General features: G+C 38.4%; 1 protein-coding gene across 3 annotated transcripts in view; it reads left to right on the top strand.

The window, feature by feature from the left end:
• STAU2 (staufen double-stranded RNA binding protein 2) overlaps nt 1-17,491 on the top strand; it is a 180,390-nt gene that overhangs the window by 113,211 nt on the left and 49,688 nt on the right. For all 3 annotated transcript variants that reach the window (XM_075705208.1, XM_075705206.1, XM_075705207.1), the window contains exon 13: nt 4,812-4,925. In XM_075705208.1, the coding sequence (XP_075561323.1) occupies nt 4,812-4,925 (114 nt within the window). The remainder of the gene's footprint in view (nt 1-4,811; nt 4,926-17,491) is intronic.

The raw sequence follows: 17,491 nt of genomic DNA, 5'->3' as shown, positions 1-17,491 counted from the left end.
GAATAATTTACGCAGGTTAACTATGGCCATTATCTGAAATTGCATATTGATCCAGTGTGTTAAAGTAGCTTATTGCAAGACAAATCCTGCAATATTTTTACAGTTTCTATCAGAACACTTGCACATAGGGAAGGGTATTACAGTAAAGCTAGATTCAAGAGACATCTTTATATAAATACAAAAGAAACGGGAAATTTCCTGCTTTTGGAGCAGCATTATGATAGAAGTAACCATAAATGTAATTTCTTAGGCAGCTTTATGCAGTGTAATTTAGTTTTTCCTTTATAAAATAACATATAAGGTTGAGAATTTTGGCTATGCCATTCCACATTCAGTTGTAACATTGTAAACATTCATCTTATATCTTCCTTTATGTGAAGCTATAAATGTCCATCAAAATATTTGCATCTCTTCAGTAATTTAAAATATTAAAAACAAAGGCCAAATTTCAACATAGTTGTCAAATGGTTTCAGACCTTCGCATACATTTCTATATACATACTCCAGTTAGTCCTGCCCCTCCATATATACTCATACCATGCAGCTTGTTCCTGACTGAAGTAATCTCTGAAAAGGATATACAGTTGCATGTCCTGAGAATATCGAACATGAAAGCATACATGTATGAGTAAATCCATGGCATGTGCCTGTGGAAAAAATTACTTCTAGAATTTATTTCATTATTTTGATGCCCAGGATGCACTTTGTGTTTTACACATGGAGGTTTCGTGCCCTGCCCACACAGCACAATGGAGTTCTGTGTTTGGGATTCCTGAGCTGGTTATACATGATTTATCTCAGGTACTCCATGTATGTAGTTACCCAGGAGAAAAGCTAGCTTTGCTGTATGCTTTTTCCAATAAATGAGCAGACTCATTTAGAGTTATTGCCAGGATCTTCTTGTTGTGGCACTGCTTTGTGCTGCATAGACATACCTTGGAGGAGAATTACGTGTAAATCACTCATAACAGTCTGAGGCTGGAGTCTTGCATTTTACTCAGAAACTTGTACAACCCTTACTACAGACATCTACATGCTGGCCATTATTTTCTAACCAGATCCTCGTGCTGTTCTATAAAATATCTGCTTATATGTTATCCAAATAAAACATTCTGAATTTTAATGAGTGAAATTTTGTTGCTGTTTAATCCTTAAAATGTACTGATCTAATTTGTGAGTGTCCCTTAATTACAAAAAACTGAAGCCTGAAAATTAGGTCCTCGACATAGATAGTCATTATTTTCGTAACTCTTTCATTTTTACCTCCATAATATATGGAAAGAGAAAATGACCAATTAAATGACCAGAGGCCTTAATGATGGGTTATAGTCCCAGCACTGCCACTCGCTCCTGTCAGTGCCGAGTCAATTTGGATGAGTCATTTAACATCTGTCCACAAAGTGTCCTTACCTGTCTAACAGAGTTATTGCCAAGATGAGCTGTAGTTAAGCACTTGACTCTTTAGGCACTGAGAAACTTAGAAAAGTATTATTGTCATCGTGAATCTCAATAATGGCCACGTAATCACCATTGGAGCACTTGGCCAGCCTTCAGCCACCACTCCTTGATCGCAGATACTGAATCAAGTATTTTCTGTGCCTTCATGTTCCCCTGCCTTAGATCATAGAATCACAGAATGCTTTGGGTTGGAGGGGACCTTTAGAGGTCATCTAGCCCAACCCCCCTGCAGTGAGCAGGGACAGCTTTAACCAGATCAGGTTGCTCAGAGCCCCAGCCAACCTGACCTTGAATGTTGCCAGGGATGGGGCCTCTACCACCTCTCTGGGCAACCTGTGCCAGTGCTTCACCACCCTCATCGTAAAAAATTTCTTTCTTATGTCTAGTCTAAATCTATTCTTCTTTAGTTTAAATCCATTATTCCTTGCTCTGTCACAACAGGCCTTGCTAAAAACATTGTCCCCATCCTTCCTATAGGCCCCCTTTAAGTATTGGAAGGTCGCAATCAGGTCTCCTCGCAGCCTCATCTTCTCCAGGCTGAACAACCCCAGCTCTCTCAGCCTGGCCTCATAGGAGAGGTGCTCCAGCCCTCGGATCATTTTGGTGGCCCTGATGATGATAATGATATTCTTAAATGAGTTTTATAGATGTTCGGGTTTCTCCCATGCTTAGTCATAATAGTATGGACATAGAAACTGAAATATTTGCAACATACTGCTGGCCAAAAATCTAGAAGCATTTGCTGCTATTCAGACTATTTGATAACTATTCAACTACTACTGTTTCTTTCTGAGTGCCTATTTTGGACATTCTGTTCAGATAGGTAAACACCTAGCACTCTTGGTCAACAAAAAAACCCAAATTTTGGATCATAGATCAAATCTGAAGAAAGGAATAAAATAGAGAGTTTGAGAATGTAGCAGCTGGACTGGTAAATAACAAAATGGGATTACTGGGAAATTGCACATACGCATGCCAAATGTAGAAGAAATCTGAATGTTTCTGCTGACTGCACAGATCTGTAGACTAGAGAGATCTGATGAAAGGAAAAAGTTTTATTCTGTCCCCCATTCAAAATCTAGTCTTTTGGTTTTTATATCACTATTCATATCATTAATGTAGAAAGTGTTTATCTTGGTTCAACTGAAGAGCTTCAACAGGGCAAGGGATAATTAGAAGACTGTTGTCTGAGAAATTAGAAAGTAATGGCCTTGATACATTCAGATGAGGCCAAAAGTGCATCATGAAATTCCTTCAGGGAAGTTAAGCCTAGAAAGATACCAACATTCTGAGTTTATTGCAATTTCAATGTGAGGCTCTAAAGGGGGTGTGGATCAAATCTGCTATTGCAGACAATACTGTCATGTAATACTAATCATAATTTTTCCTCTGGGTATCTCCTGTTCTTTCAGCTTGTTAACCTTGCTTTATTCCAGTGGACATTAGTGAAGTGTAACCGTATTCATATTATTCTCATTAAACGTAAGCCTACAAACATGCTATGCAGTTCAGAAAGTGCCATTTTTCCATTTCTCCATATGTGTTCTAAGACATGTACTTTTCTCGGTCACCAGATTTTGCCCCTTTTGCTATGTTGTATTTGCAGTACAGAATCATCCTCTTGAGCTTTTCTGCCCCATTTCTCCACATTGCGTTCCCACAACACATACTCAGCAGAATATCTAGCTTGCAACCAGATACCATAGTTGTGGAAGCTTGATAAGCCCTTGTCATAACAGTAGTCCCTGACATTTAAAGAACTTCAGTTTATATCTGCAAACCAAATTTCATACCTTCATACCTCTTTCGATTAATCAAAGTTAAACCATTGTATATGTGAAGGGGCCTCTTGTGGTTTCTAAGTAAGTAGTATGGCTTTTCTGGCAGAGAGCCACAAGCAATTTAGTAGGTACATATTGCGGGGGTTGAGAGAGGAAGAGAGAGAGGGATAATCTAGAAAGCTTTAAGAAGGGCTGAGTGAAACCAATATTTCTATACACAGTACAAGAATTTTGTGTTCTGTATCTTACTTTTGGCCACAGCAAAACTTTTTTGATGTGTTGTCAGTAAAGTAATTCTGAAATACAGCACCGACTTGGTTTTCCTCTCACTCAGCCAGTTTTGCACTGGTTTTGCTTCAGCTGAAGTATTCCCAACTTGCACCTGTGGCAAAGAAGAGTTAGGCACAGGGGATTTAAAATGCACAGTGTACAATTAAGTGTCATGTATGTCGCTAAATTATTTCCACAGGAATAACTCTATATGGTTCCTAGTTGTCTTCAGAAATAATAAAGTTTAATTTTGTAGCCTAAATGTCAAGATGAGGTTTTATCATGTAACTTTTGCCCCAGAGCTATACAGCTGTAAATAGATACTAACATAAAAGGTCTGTCTCCAGCAGAGCTGATCGCCCTCTCCGTTTCTGACAGGGGTCACATAGCCAATGTAAATTACCACCATAAACTAAATTCCACCTCTCCTGTAGAACAAAGCGCTTGATCTGCCTGTCTAGAAGCCAGGAGCTATGCAGAGAACTGTAATATTTCAACAATTCAGCATGAGTGGCAACCTGTTCTTAATAATGGAACCCTGGCAACATTTAACTTAATTTTGTCTCAACATATTAAAATCCATCCTTTCTTTAGAGGATTTAAGAACTATCTGATGGGAACTTGAAGACAAGGAGAATAATTCAAGTAGAAGCACTATCTTCCTCTGTATTTCATGTAAGATTCAGGTTCGACATGCACTTCTTGCTATCAGTAGGGAATGAGTTACTCTTAAAAGCGGATAGCCTAGGCATCTCAAGAAGAATTCTTGAATTCTTCTCCATTTTATCTGTCATTTTGATTTAATTACAAAATCAAATTCAAATATACAACATTACGTAGCCATGTCAAAAAAGTGAGTGGATTTTAGTAGAAATGGCATTACAATTGAAAAATTAAAACTATTATTGCTAAGTTTTTGGAGGTATAATGATTTACATGGATGTTTTATAACTAAGCTACAAAATGCTGTTAAAAATGACATCTAGGCTGGAAACTATACCTTGAAACTAGATTCTTATAATTGTATAGATACAGCATCTTGAAATTCAGTCTCAAAGGTCTCAGAAACTGAACACAGCACTTTAAAAACTATCCAACAGACAATATCACAGAAAATTTGGCCCCAGTTCAGTATGTGACTACCTAGAATATTTTACCCACTCCTTGTTTTATATTAAAGATGAATTCAATGTAAATGTTTGGAATTCTTCTTACAAACTTGTTGAAAAGGGACAGTATGTTAGCATGACGCCCTTGTACAAACCTGGTGTTTAGCAGATTACGTATGTTATTCTGTTATAGGTACACTACAGTGATAGACAAAATGGCAAAGAGTGTATGACCTGTTTGACACTGTCTCCTGTGCAGATGACTTTCCAAGGTATCGGAAGCTCCATTGAAGCCAGCCATGACCAGGTATAATACCTTCACCCCACACTCTTGTAATTTTATTAATATCTAGTAAGGCCAGAATGTCAGCATTAGTAAATTTTAAATTTCAACACATCCTGTGATTTTCGTGTGGCATGTTCTTGTCACTGGGATTTGCCTATCTTGCCATAGTAAAATCCTGATTAGATCTAAAGAGTGACCCAAAAAGGAGACAAAACTATGTTGCCTTTTATATATTTTTAAGACATATTAGGAAAGCCTGAAGAACTTGCTTTGTTTTTAAAGTCAGATGTAATGTTTCTGCAAAGGTTTTGTTTAATTTTATGTATGTATCGGGTCTTGTCTATCCTATTTTTCCTGGAAGATTATGGGTAGCTGGAAAAGCAGAGAGATGAAGCCGTCATCTCTGGCCATTATCTGTCATAAGAAACTGGCATTTGAGAGGGGAAAGGGATTTTTAATCAGGCTCTGTAAAACTCCCATTTTATTTGGCTGTTCTTAAAATGTTTAATTCAAACTTCTGGCAAAAAGCCAGGAGAAAAAAAAACTCACAATGTTAATCACTCATCACCCTGCTGCTCCAGGTGGGAACTGAGGGGGACTTCCATTCTAGTTTTCTTGTCCTCCAACACTCTTATGTATAAAAGCAAGACAAGACTTTGATATTCCAAAAGTTTTAAAAGCAAAAAAGAAACAAGTAGAAGAAAACTTTAAACCAAACCTTGCACCTTGCAGAACTTCAGTAGATTGGAAAAAGTACCATTTTTATTTTCCTTCGCAGGCCATCTTTAAATTGTACTGTGTTCACATTTACCATGCATTTTATCAGACTCTATGTAAGATTCTCTAAGTAAAAAGGAAAAGTCACCTTAAGAATTATGAGAATTAGTTACTTTTGGGGAAAAGGTTCAGGTACTCTTAGCCGTATTTTTGGTTGGTAGGTTTTTTTTATTGGAAGTTTCTAAGTTAGTTGTTAACATAACCTAAGCCCATCAGTTATTTACATGGTACCATGAGGATACTTCCTGTCCTTAAGTGTTTGGTGTTTTACAGTAATGGAGAGCTGTGGTAAGTCAGAACATACTTCGACAGACATAATCCATTCAGTTCTCATTTCAGCCAGCAACTTGTTTATGCTGTTCTAAAGTCGCTCCGTTTTTCTTTCAGTAAAGATCGCCTTTTAAAATTTAGTTATAACTCAAATACAATATTTAGACATTTCAATGAATTTAAGGTGGTCCCTGTCAATTTGGTAACAACTACATTCTGGGCTACCAGCCAGCTTGGCCTTTGTCTTAGCATTTATTTAGGCTAGAGTATGATATATAAACAGAAAAAAGACTTTGTAAGCAAAAAGCACATTTAATCCATCTGAATAATTATATATGTAAGACATCTAAATGAAAAAGTGTTATTGAGCCTGCAAAATCAAGCACCTAGGAATTAGGAAATTCCAGATTGTGTGCAGCATTAGTGTGATCCCAAGTGTACCCATTCAGTGCTCCAAACAGGACATTCTTCTGGGAGGAAAAAAAAAAAATATGCATAAATTCACATGGATAAAGATTGTATGTTAGCATGTGCACAAATGGGTGGAATTAAGTTTGTTTGGGCCATTATGTAGCTAGAATCTCCTAATCTTGCTTCAATTTGAAATTTAAAAAATGTTCATCATTGGGTTTAGTTATGTAATTTTCCACAGGGTTCTTAAAAAGGAAAGAAAAATGGTTTGTCATTGCATGATGGGGTGGTTGTTGCATATTGAACCCACATCACTTGTGCAAAGATTTCATCTGAGCTAGAGCAAAAGAAAATAATCATCTAAAAGCCAAGTGCCAACCAGTGGGTCACAAAATAGATCCACATACTGGACAGGAGTCACAAATTTCTGTTCATTCCCCTCCTAAATATCAAAGGAATTCCACTTTCTGGGGAAGAGAGCTGCTACTGACTACTTGTGTTTGATAAGGGGGGTGGCAGGACTGGTATGAAGCATTATTTGCCATCATCTAAAAAACCAGAGAAAACTGAATCATTAGCAAACAAATGGAAAGCACATTAAGTGTTTGTCAGGCATTAATTAATTAATGACAAAATTAGACCTCTTAATGGACTAACTAAAAAAAAAAAAATCCCCTTTTCTTTCTTGTTCCGATGTGATTGGTATGATTTTGCTTGTTTTTCTACAATTTTCCTCACAGCAGGTTTATTTGATACCGTTATTCTTCTTACAAAAATAGGAGGCAGAACTGTTGTACCTTTGTTAAGCTGAATTATCCACATTTTAAAGTTTCAAATGTAGTAAGTGCAAGGTAGCCATATGCTATAAACCTTAAATTCTAGAAAACCTTCTTTAACTTATGCCACCTGTTACTTTTAAATCTTTTCTTTTGTATTGTATGGTAATTAGGATGGACTAGTCACCTGAAAGCCTGTGATTTCAATGGAGGCATGTTGATTTGTGTCAGCTATGAGGCCTGAAATAGTTTGACTTCAGGATCTGCCTACATCTGTGTTTATGAGGATAATTTTTCTAACATTCATTCTAAAATATAGATTTTATATTTTTTATTTTTATTTAATGGAAAACTGTCTGAATGAGACTCTGGAATAGTTTCTTTGTGGGAAAGTACTGGAATCTGTTGTGTGAGAACATCTAACAAAAAAGTTGTGTACCAGATTTGTCACTATATTGTGGCAGAGGAACCACAGCTGACCACATACCTTGACCAAAAAAAGAAACAGAAATTAAAAAAAAAAAAAAAGAAAACAGGTTCCCAATGGCATCTCCAGCACTATAGTCTACCTTTTAGATTGGATTTGTCTTTTGTAATATATCTCTCTACTCATATCCAGTGGGAGATTTGTTACCCAACAGATACCAGTGTGGTTATAATCCTACATAAGTATATTATCTTGCTTTTTCAAATATGCCAAGACTTGACACAGCAGTTTTTCAAGTCAGTTGGTCTTTTCCTATACTCTTTAGGGAGTTTTCATTCTTTAGATTGGTTTAGCTTGTGATTTTAGTAAGTTTAAATTTTTTCCCCACATACTTCATTTGAGCAATTTCAGATTAAAATAAACACTTCATACTGGTACACTGATTAGTGTGTATTTCAAATGTCTGATTAACAAGGCATATCTCATTTGGTCATGAAGCAGTATTGTGGAAGCAATTGCTGGTCACTATTCTTTGGTTTTTTCAGTACAATTTAGCTACAAGCAGCTTTTAGTTAAAATGGTCACCAATTTCTAGTGGCTTTCTCAAGCAAACCTAAGTTCTTCCTTAATGGTAATGAATCCTAGCATTTCTTTACCTTGCTGTGGGACTGGAGACAACCTATTCTTAGGACTTAGGATGGACTTAGGCATGCAGTGTGAAACTGAGAAATGAATTGAATGTGGGTGATATAAAGAAACAGAAGGGAAGTCCAGGTAGTCGTTCTACTTGTGTCACTAAGAAAATTCAAGGTATGAGGGGTGGGAGACAGAAGAAGGAAAAATTCAAAGATAGGAGGCTATATATGCAAAAATAGTTGGAATGGAGCAGAAAACTAAGAAAGTGCAGGGAAATGGGGCTGTGAATGTCTAAAGGGCACGGAAGTGGGATAAAGAGAGGAAGTTAGAGCTAAGTGGAAGAGGGTGCTGAAAAAACCCACGAAAATTAATAAAAACATCTTCTCTACTGCTTAGTCTGAAAGTCTTAGAGAGTTCTGCTTGCATAACTTCTCAAAGTATTGAACATTGAATTGCTTGTTACCAATACAAATAAGTATCTTTCAGCTTTAGCTAACTGGGTTATATGGAGAGCTCTTTGACTTCTTGAGCACAGACGTACCAAGAACTTTTAGTTAGAAGATGTAATCCTATCAGAGCAAACTATTTAAGAAAACAGAGATTTCTGTTTCCCCTAAAGAATTCTAGTCAATACCATCGAGTTGTTAAGAGATGTACTTCACTCAACACAAATTATTGGACTCACTATAATGGTAGCTAGGTTAAATTTGACGGTCTGTGTCATACAAGACAGCCTGTGACATAGTTTCAATCTAAGAAGTGACACTTCTGCTGCATCTTGAACAAACTAGTGTCAAACTCAGCTTCCATGTTTGCAGGTGTATTTTGGAAACATGCAATGTTACCATCTTTAGTGGCTTTGTAGTAATTGCTGTTTTTCTGAATGCTTCAGCTCTAAGTGACTGGAGAGCTCTGCTTCAGGGGTATCATACCCCTGTGGTTGTCATAGCTGTGAAAAAAACCCTGGAAAGGGTGCATTCCTAAGTCTTGCTGAACAGCAGACAAATTGAAAGTATGAACATTCATTTTTTAATAAAATTATTTCAAAGTCAGTCCTGGTGATGAGGAAGAACAGATTGGGCCCATTTTGAGATTTTTGAATGCTTGCCATGGAGTACTCTAGCTGTACAACTGAATTTTTAACCCCCAGTAACTTGATGTTCATTGACGGGTGACCAGTTCTCTACTTAAATTTCAGGAGACAGATCAAAGACCAGTGCATTTTCTTAAAGTCTCATTACTTTAATACTTTTTGATTATTTTGGAGGTTTTAACCTATGCATGGTTTTTGGAGCTAGCAATACTGCCCATTTGTTTATTACTGACTTCTGCTGTTTACTTCACCCAATAGTCCCAATGAGATGTGCTGTTAGTGATGACAATGAATCTTTTACACTTATATTTTTAGTCCATGCTTTCTTATTCCCATCCGTTATATTTGTGTTGTATATTAGACCATCTTTTTAGAACTCTTCTACACTTTACAATGCATAAAATAGAATACTTTTATTTCCTAGGACAGATAACAGTTGTGTAATGTTATATATAATCTACCACTATTACCACTTTTATTTTCAAGTATAAAAATAGCTGGAAGGAGAATAAGAAGGGGCAGAAATTGTAGAAGTGGAAGAGCTACTGATGAGATAGACTTGATACGAGAGTCCAGCAGGGAGGACTCTGTAAGAAAAACAAAAGCCCAAAAAACTAATGGTGCAGTCAGTGAGTATGCAGAGGATGAGAATTTGTCCAATGCTGTAACCAAAAAAGGCGAATGGGATTGGGTTTTTTGTTAAGATACCTTTCCACATGAGAAAAGAAAGATTATTTACTGGACACTACAGGATTAATTCCTGCTTAAAATTAATTTTGTTCTAAGGTGAAGTTTGTATTTTCTAGATGTTCAGATATACTTCACAGTGGGTATTTGTGTCCTGGACATAGCCAAAAAATGAGAAAATGTTAGGATTTTCTTTAAAAAATACATATATCCCTTTTTTTTGTCTGGTGTTATGTGGGTCACTTGTCAGCTCATTTCTACTCATTTTACTGTAAATGCATTTCTCATTTCTTTGGGGTGGCTTCTTCAATAAAATGAGAAAACTTTAGTTTGATTGAGTAAAAATCTTCTAGCAGTTTTCCCAAAGCTTGGTGATTCCTTCACAGCCCCTTCAGCATCAGGACTCTTACCTGATCTTGTAAAAACATCTCGCGCAACTAGGTCTCCCTCTTCTGCTGGTGTGGGCTGGCTGGCTGCTGCCTTCTCCTTGATGACTCCATAACCTTCAAGGTGGGTCAGGCATGGCCACAGCTGAGTGCCTGGTGCTCCAAAAGAGACAGTTCATGTGGGACAGAAATATAAACTGCTTTTGATGTACAGCACCATGATTCACTCTTCTCTTGTGTGGGGAAAGTTGCACCTCTTAGGTTGACATTGCAGTCAGGAGCCATCCCATCGGGTTTTAGTTAAGGTCACTAGGTTGTTGCCTGCTATTTGGTACTTTTTTCTCATCTGCTGTGCTCCCTACGACTGTGTGTGGAAGCACTGGTACATTCTCTCTGTATTCTTCATCTTCTGTTTTGCATTATCTCAGTCTGGATGTACGTGACAGAACATTTGCTTTTCCCTGGCAGCTGCTGAAGTTTTCCTTGATGAGCTTGAGATCAAACATTTGTATTTGTTCAGGATGTGTAATCTTTCATTTTCAAAAAGTGAGTTACTAATTAACTGCCAAATGGGAACAGAATGTAAACCAAGGCACGGATATCTCCCTGCCAGACCCTTCCAGTGCTCTCATTCAGGGCTTCCCAAGTAGCTTCCCAATGCAACTGCCTCTTGCTGAAGATGCAGAATAGGATTTTTCAGTGCTCTGTGTATACATATTTGTTTACACAGTAATGTCACCAGGGTATGAAATACTGCTGTTGCAGTCTCTACGAGTCTTACATACTTGGCATGTAAATGATGATGAACAAAGACCATGTGTGTTTTGGGGACTCTTTCCTCCTCTGCTGGAAAAAAAAAAAAGGTGAAATATCCTGGTGACAACTATAGGTAAGGTTTCATAAGAATAGTGAGGTTCACAGAATCAGAGGATGGTTGAGGTGGGAAGTGACCTCTGGAGGTCATCTGGCCCAACCTCCCTGCTCAAGCAGGGGCACCTAGAACAGGCTGCCTAGGACTGTGTCCAGGCAGCTTTTGAATATCTTCAAGGTGGGAGACTCTACCTTGGTGTCCTGGTTTTAGCTGGGATAGAGTTTTCTTTCTAGGAGCTAGTATAGTGTTGTGTTTTGGATTTAGAATGAGAATAATGTTGATAACACACTGATGTTTTAGTTGTTGCTAAGCAGTCAAGGAGTTTTCAGCTTCTCATACTGGCCTGCCAATAAGAAGGCTGGAGGTGCACAAGAAACTGGGAGGGGGCATAGCCAGGACAGCTGACCCAAACTGGCCAAAGGGATATTCCATACCATATGACGTCATGCTCACCATATAAACTGAGGGGAGTTGGCCAGGGTGCAGCCACTGCTCAGGGACAGGCTGGGCATCGGTTGGTTGGTGGTGAGCAATTGTTTTTCATTTGCATCACTTGTCTTTCTTGGGTTTTATTTCTCTCTCTTTTTGTTATTTTCCTTTTCTTCTTTTTTTTTTTAATTATTATTATTATTATATTATATTTCAATTATTAAACTGTTCTTATCTCAACCCACAAGTGTTCTCACTTTTACTCTTCTGATTCTCTCCCCCATCCTACCGGGGGTGGAGGGGGTGAGCGAGCGGCTGTGTGGTGCTTAGGTTCTGGCTGGGGCTAAACCACAACACTTGGTTGTTCCTTCCCATTGACTTCATCTCCAGTCCTGGCTGCTTCCTAAACCGGTGAGCTGGCAGAAACTAACTCAAGTTTTTAGCCAGCTAAGTGAGTTGAACTGGCCCACTGGGGCTTAGTTGAGTACCATAGCTGAAACAAGGGAGACGTTGGGACTGCCCAGCCAAGAGAAGAGGAGGGGGGAGCCATCCCCTTGCACAGCAGCACGCTATTAGACCAGCTTACCCACCTTGTAAAATGTCACTTGAAGAGTATGAGGCAAAAATTGAGTGTACAGAAAAGTGATTTTCTTGTAGAAATGTTTGTCTTGTTTAGTACCCTTAAACCTGTTCACTGTGCAGTAGCACGAACTGGCATAAAGAAGAGAACAGGAATGCACACAGAAGGAGGGAGGAAGAGTAGGATCATAGCAGCCCTGACCTAGAGAAGTTTAGCTGCTTTGGAACTGCACCCTTAGTAGTTGCTTGCATTAAAATACCTTAGCAGGCTTTCAGTGCAGCATAGCATATGGAAGGGAAAAGAAAGGCATTAACAACATGCAATGAGCCAACCTTCCATGGACCACAGGCCAGCTGTTCACTGTCCTTAGTTTGCAATCTGTTTCTGGTTTGGTTTGTTTTGCTGATACTTTAGGCTCAACTGGCCAATGGTGAAATGTAAAAATCTTGAATTTTCTTGCTGCTGTGGCTGTTAGGGAAGGGAAGAAGCTTAAAAGAGAAAGGTACTGGAGAAGTTTGGAACAGCTAAAAGTGTCAGTTTTCTGCCTTGTCACACTGCAGCAGGAGATTCAGCCCACTTGCAGTATCAAGAAATCTAACAGCTTTTTCCCTGGCAGGAAAAAACAGAGGGAAGACAACAGAGGTAGGTTCTTCTCCTACTCAAGAGTTAAAAATGGATAGACATACACCTACTAGACAAAAGTTGGTGACAGAGATGGAGGCAAAAATGAAGTGGAAGAAGACCCCCCCTAGTAGCTTGTCTTGCAGTTGGGATTGACAAGGATCTGGAATTTTCATCTTGACCCCTGACGGGCAGCATTTTCATTTTAATAGCTATGTTGATTTTAATTTCTAGGACTGGTAAAGCTTTTCAAACCTTATGAATTAAAACTAACACTCAGTCGAAACCCAGTTGCCTATTTTGTAGGCACCTCCATTTTAGACAAAGAAAGGTATTAGCAAAATGTACACTCAACTTCGTTGTCCACCCTGTCCTTGCCAGAGTTATTCTGTGGCATTTTCCACACCCTAATCAAAGTAATACAATGTCTGTTTGTTGATATGTGTTTAATCACTTGTCATTCAATGAAGTTGCTTAACACACTAATTATATAATTGCCATTTCAAAATACATTTCCTTAACCATTCTACAAGACAAAATAATGATTTGCACATGTTGCATCTGAACAACTGTGCTTTTGCCAAAATTGTGTTTTGCCACCTAATTTTTCCAGTTCTCTTGAAATAATACCACATGGCTGGCATTATGCATTCACCTAGTACAGATGAAGTTTCATAGTTTTTTGTTTGCATAATCATCATACAACCCCTGGATCTACATAGTGCAAGTAGAAACTAAATTGGACATCCTACACCCCTTCATTTCAAGGATTCATTTCACGAAGCCAGGATCTCATAATAAATGCTCCAACAATCCTAAAGGGAAATGAAGGAGGTAGGGTTTTATAAGTAATTATAGGGGAATAGCCAAGCTTATGTACTGTGAAATACAGTGGGATAACAAAACTGAGCAGTCCTCTCTGTCACCACTTTAGTTTCATCAAATTGGTACAATTTTCCTCTGACTATCTGCTCAAAGTTTAAACAACTTTTCCTTCTTTTTGAGATAGGTCTACACAATTTAACTAGCCCTGGTGGTGAGCTAGTGTAAGCACTTCTGTAAACTTGGACTGTCTTCCCAGCACCATGTTCCCACAGCAAACTCCTGTCATCTGTTGTGTCTACATAACTTACGCACTCATCTGTATGTAGTTTGGCCCACGTTTTTAGTGCTGAAGCACTTTTCTCAGTCTGTTGTAGGCAAGCTCCTGTCTATTCTGGGGAGAGGTAGGGTTACCAGAGGAACAAAAGAATAGTTTTGTCAAGTAATGGGAAGAGTATAAAAGTAGTCATGCATGCATGCTCAGTGCAGATTGTGGCAAGTTCCTGCCCAATTTAAAGTTCAGCTCTAAAGTTACTCTCTTAGCTATGCTACCTGTAACAGGGATCAGTACATTAAAGGCCTGGATCTCTGCTGAGCATGAGAAAGTTGTGGAGCTATGTTTAGGAGCACTAAGATTAAACTCAGTTCCTAGACATCCATGGTGCAACAACATCCTGCTTTCTTCCTTTTAAATACCTCATCAAGAAAGAGCTGAAGACTTACCCTAGCTTGATCACTAATGGTTTACCTGAGAAAATGATTTCACTTTCCTTTTTTACACTATTGCCACTGATGCCCTGATGGAAAGTGTCAGACATCTCTAAGGAAAAAGGTGCTTATATCCTTTCCTATAACTCATTTAACATAGCATCTGAGTCCCTCTCTTGTCTCCCAAACTCATTTCACATACAGGTTTTTGTAATCACGCTGGGTTTCTCAGATCAGAATGCCCCACTGTTTGTGACAGGAAGGAGTCACCAACTAACCTTCTCTTCAAAGCATCAAATGTGCAATATTCTCACTTGATACAGGAGTTCCTGCATCCCCAGAAGTTCCATATGTACTTGTGTCCTCCATTTCATAGCCCTTACAGACTGTCTGTGTTCCAATATTAATGCTTCATTCCAGCAAGATCCTTCACATATGCTAAATGTAAGACTGCTTCCAAGTAATTCACTCTCTCAAGGATCCAGGACTTGAGATAATAAACACTAAAATGGAGGTATCAAGCAAAACCAAAACAGTGAACTCTTAACTTAAACTTTAAATTTTATACATATTTCTTCATTTTCATTCTTTCTCTTTCCCATCATTAGAGATACTGTGAGACCTAGTTTTCCACAGATTCTTACGGCTGTACAAATAATTGATTTTACAGTCCAAAATCTCCTCTCTCATCCTTCATCCCCTCAAAAAAACAGTTCAAATTGGTCCAAAATAAAGAAAAAAAAATGCTTCTAGCCAAAAAAAATAATTCATTTTGTACTTGGGCATTTGTAGTGAAACTAGGAAAATGGCTGAGATTCACAAAACTGGTGTGAAAGGTGATGAATTATTTTACCTACAAGCTCAGTGGTTCGTGCACTCACACAAGATGCAGAAGATGTAAATTTTATTCTCTGCCTGTCCCCACAGGAGCATGAATCCTCTGTAGGAACTCTCCTCATGCTAGAGAGCAGCACAGCCGGGTAGCCACAGGAACACAAAGTGATAACCACAGAGTAGCCATCTTCTTTGACTCACTGTTCAGTGTGCTCAGTAGAGCTGCCTGAGCAGAAGGGTTTGGGGGAATTCTCATTTTGTAATACCCCACAACATGGCAGTTAGGGTGCTGTTCTGAAAGGTGAAAAGAAGGATTTGGATCCTCCTGGGAGTCAAAGAGGACTTTCCACAGTCCAGTATCAACCATCAAGTCAATCTTGCCCTTTGGTTTTCACTACAAAAGGCCAAAGCTAAGCAAACTGTAACAGGTAACTTCAAAGTTTCTAAAGTTATTCACAGCTGAAATTGCAGAATACCCGTCCCAAGTCTCGGAGCAGATTTAGCCAATACAAAACTGCTTTTTCCAAAGTATGTGTATTTTTCAGGAAGAATATGCTTACCTTGCTCTACAGCCAACCCCATCCCTGCCACCGGTACATATCCAGCTGGTGGCGGCATTGTTCAAACCTCCCAGCCATGTGCTCCTCATGGTTGGAAGTTGCCACATGGACCCCAAGTAGGGACTGCTAGGTCAGGCTACAAAGGTAATTTAAGGCAGTAAGATATGTTCAGCTGGAGTCACTGTGTTCCCCAGCAGTACCCAGAAAGTCGTTGTCTTCCTCCCTTGTGTAATTCCTCCAAGTATAACCTGCAGAGAAAATGAAAGCTTCCCTTCCTCAGCATTCAGTTCTCCAGCTGTCTGTAAAAAAGCTTTACATTTGCTTCAGGATTTTTAAAATTTGTTTACATGGCATGCATTCATAAAGGGCATCTTGGCATACATTTATACCTCTACTGTTGCTGAATCTTTTATATTGGCAACTTGATAAAATAAGACAAGTGCCGAAGGCTGGATGGTGCCGAAGGTGTGTTGATAGCAGTGGGGCTCTGAGCAGTCCCAGTCCCTGTACACATCATGCCACAACTATTTACGTAAAAAGCACACCTTTTGCTGATACTGGCTACAAGGCTTATCCCAGTAAATTAAAGATTTTAGCTGGTGTGTGCGATCATAAAAAAGCCTGTTTAGCCATTACTTCAAAACATCGGGCTGTTCAACAGCTCAGTCCTATTTCAGACCACTCCCTAAATATTTCGTAATTTAATATTGTTTTGAATAATTGGGGTCATTTTTTCTAGCACAGCATGCTGTATGAAATTATGAATTGAGGAGATTTCTATGTTGTCATATTTGATTCAACACCCCACTGTCATTTATGTAAAGTGGTACAATAATACACTGTCAGTCATTTAGGGGACAGCTGGACGTACATGAAGCTTTGTTCATGTGAGAGGGTCTTCCCAGGGTGCCTCAGTTCATCAGTGCAGATAATACTGCAGGACCTGGGACTTGCTTTTGGAATATGCCGGAAAACAGGATCATTCTTTCAAATTAAATAAAAAATAAACAGGGATCAGTGTGTAGAACTTTTTTTGTCATCATTTATCTGTCCGTGCTTGTGAGGAAAATAATAGAAAAGAAAAAAATTGGGAAGGAATAGCAATTATAATTTTCTAAGCTGCAAAATAGTAAAGCAAGAAGATATGGGTTTGAGAGAGAGAGTTAAATTAAAAGGAGGCATCAAACGTTGATTTGACCCAAAAATGCTTAAAGCCCCATTTGCCCTTACAGAACAAAAATATTGTACAAAATATTGCACAAAAGAAGTCTGACATGCTGGCAAATACACAATTTAGACATTTTCAAAATTTGCAAAAGTTTAAAAGTTTTTTTGCCCTCATTTAAATAAACTGGATCTTGCAGAGTTTTTTGGAACTGTCCTGATAAGTAACACTTAAAACCCTTTTGATCAAATACCCTTTCTCAGGCAATTGCATGTTCTTAATTTAGAGGCCAGTTCAAAAGATTGCTTGTTACCTTCATTTAGCAAAGGTTCAACTGCTGCAGTTTTCTGATCCTTTTAGAAAAGGCAAACAGGGAGAGTTTACACAATAAAAGTTCTTTTTTTATTCTCAAATTAATTATTTTGAAATATCTCACAGATTACATCAGTTTCTTACTTGCATTCATGTTGCAAGATGGGGACTATTGTATATTGCTAGTGATGCATTAAATTAGTTGTTTACATTATAAAATCT

This window comes from Pelecanus crispus, chromosome 2 (assembly GCF_030463565.1).
Source record: "Pelecanus crispus isolate bPelCri1 chromosome 2, bPelCri1.pri, whole genome shotgun sequence".
In the NCBI taxonomy this organism is placed as follows: domain Eukaryota; kingdom Metazoa; phylum Chordata; class Aves; order Pelecaniformes; family Pelecanidae; genus Pelecanus; species Pelecanus crispus.
Note: the sequence above shows the minus strand (reverse complement) of the source record. Positions and strands in the feature narration are given on the sequence as shown.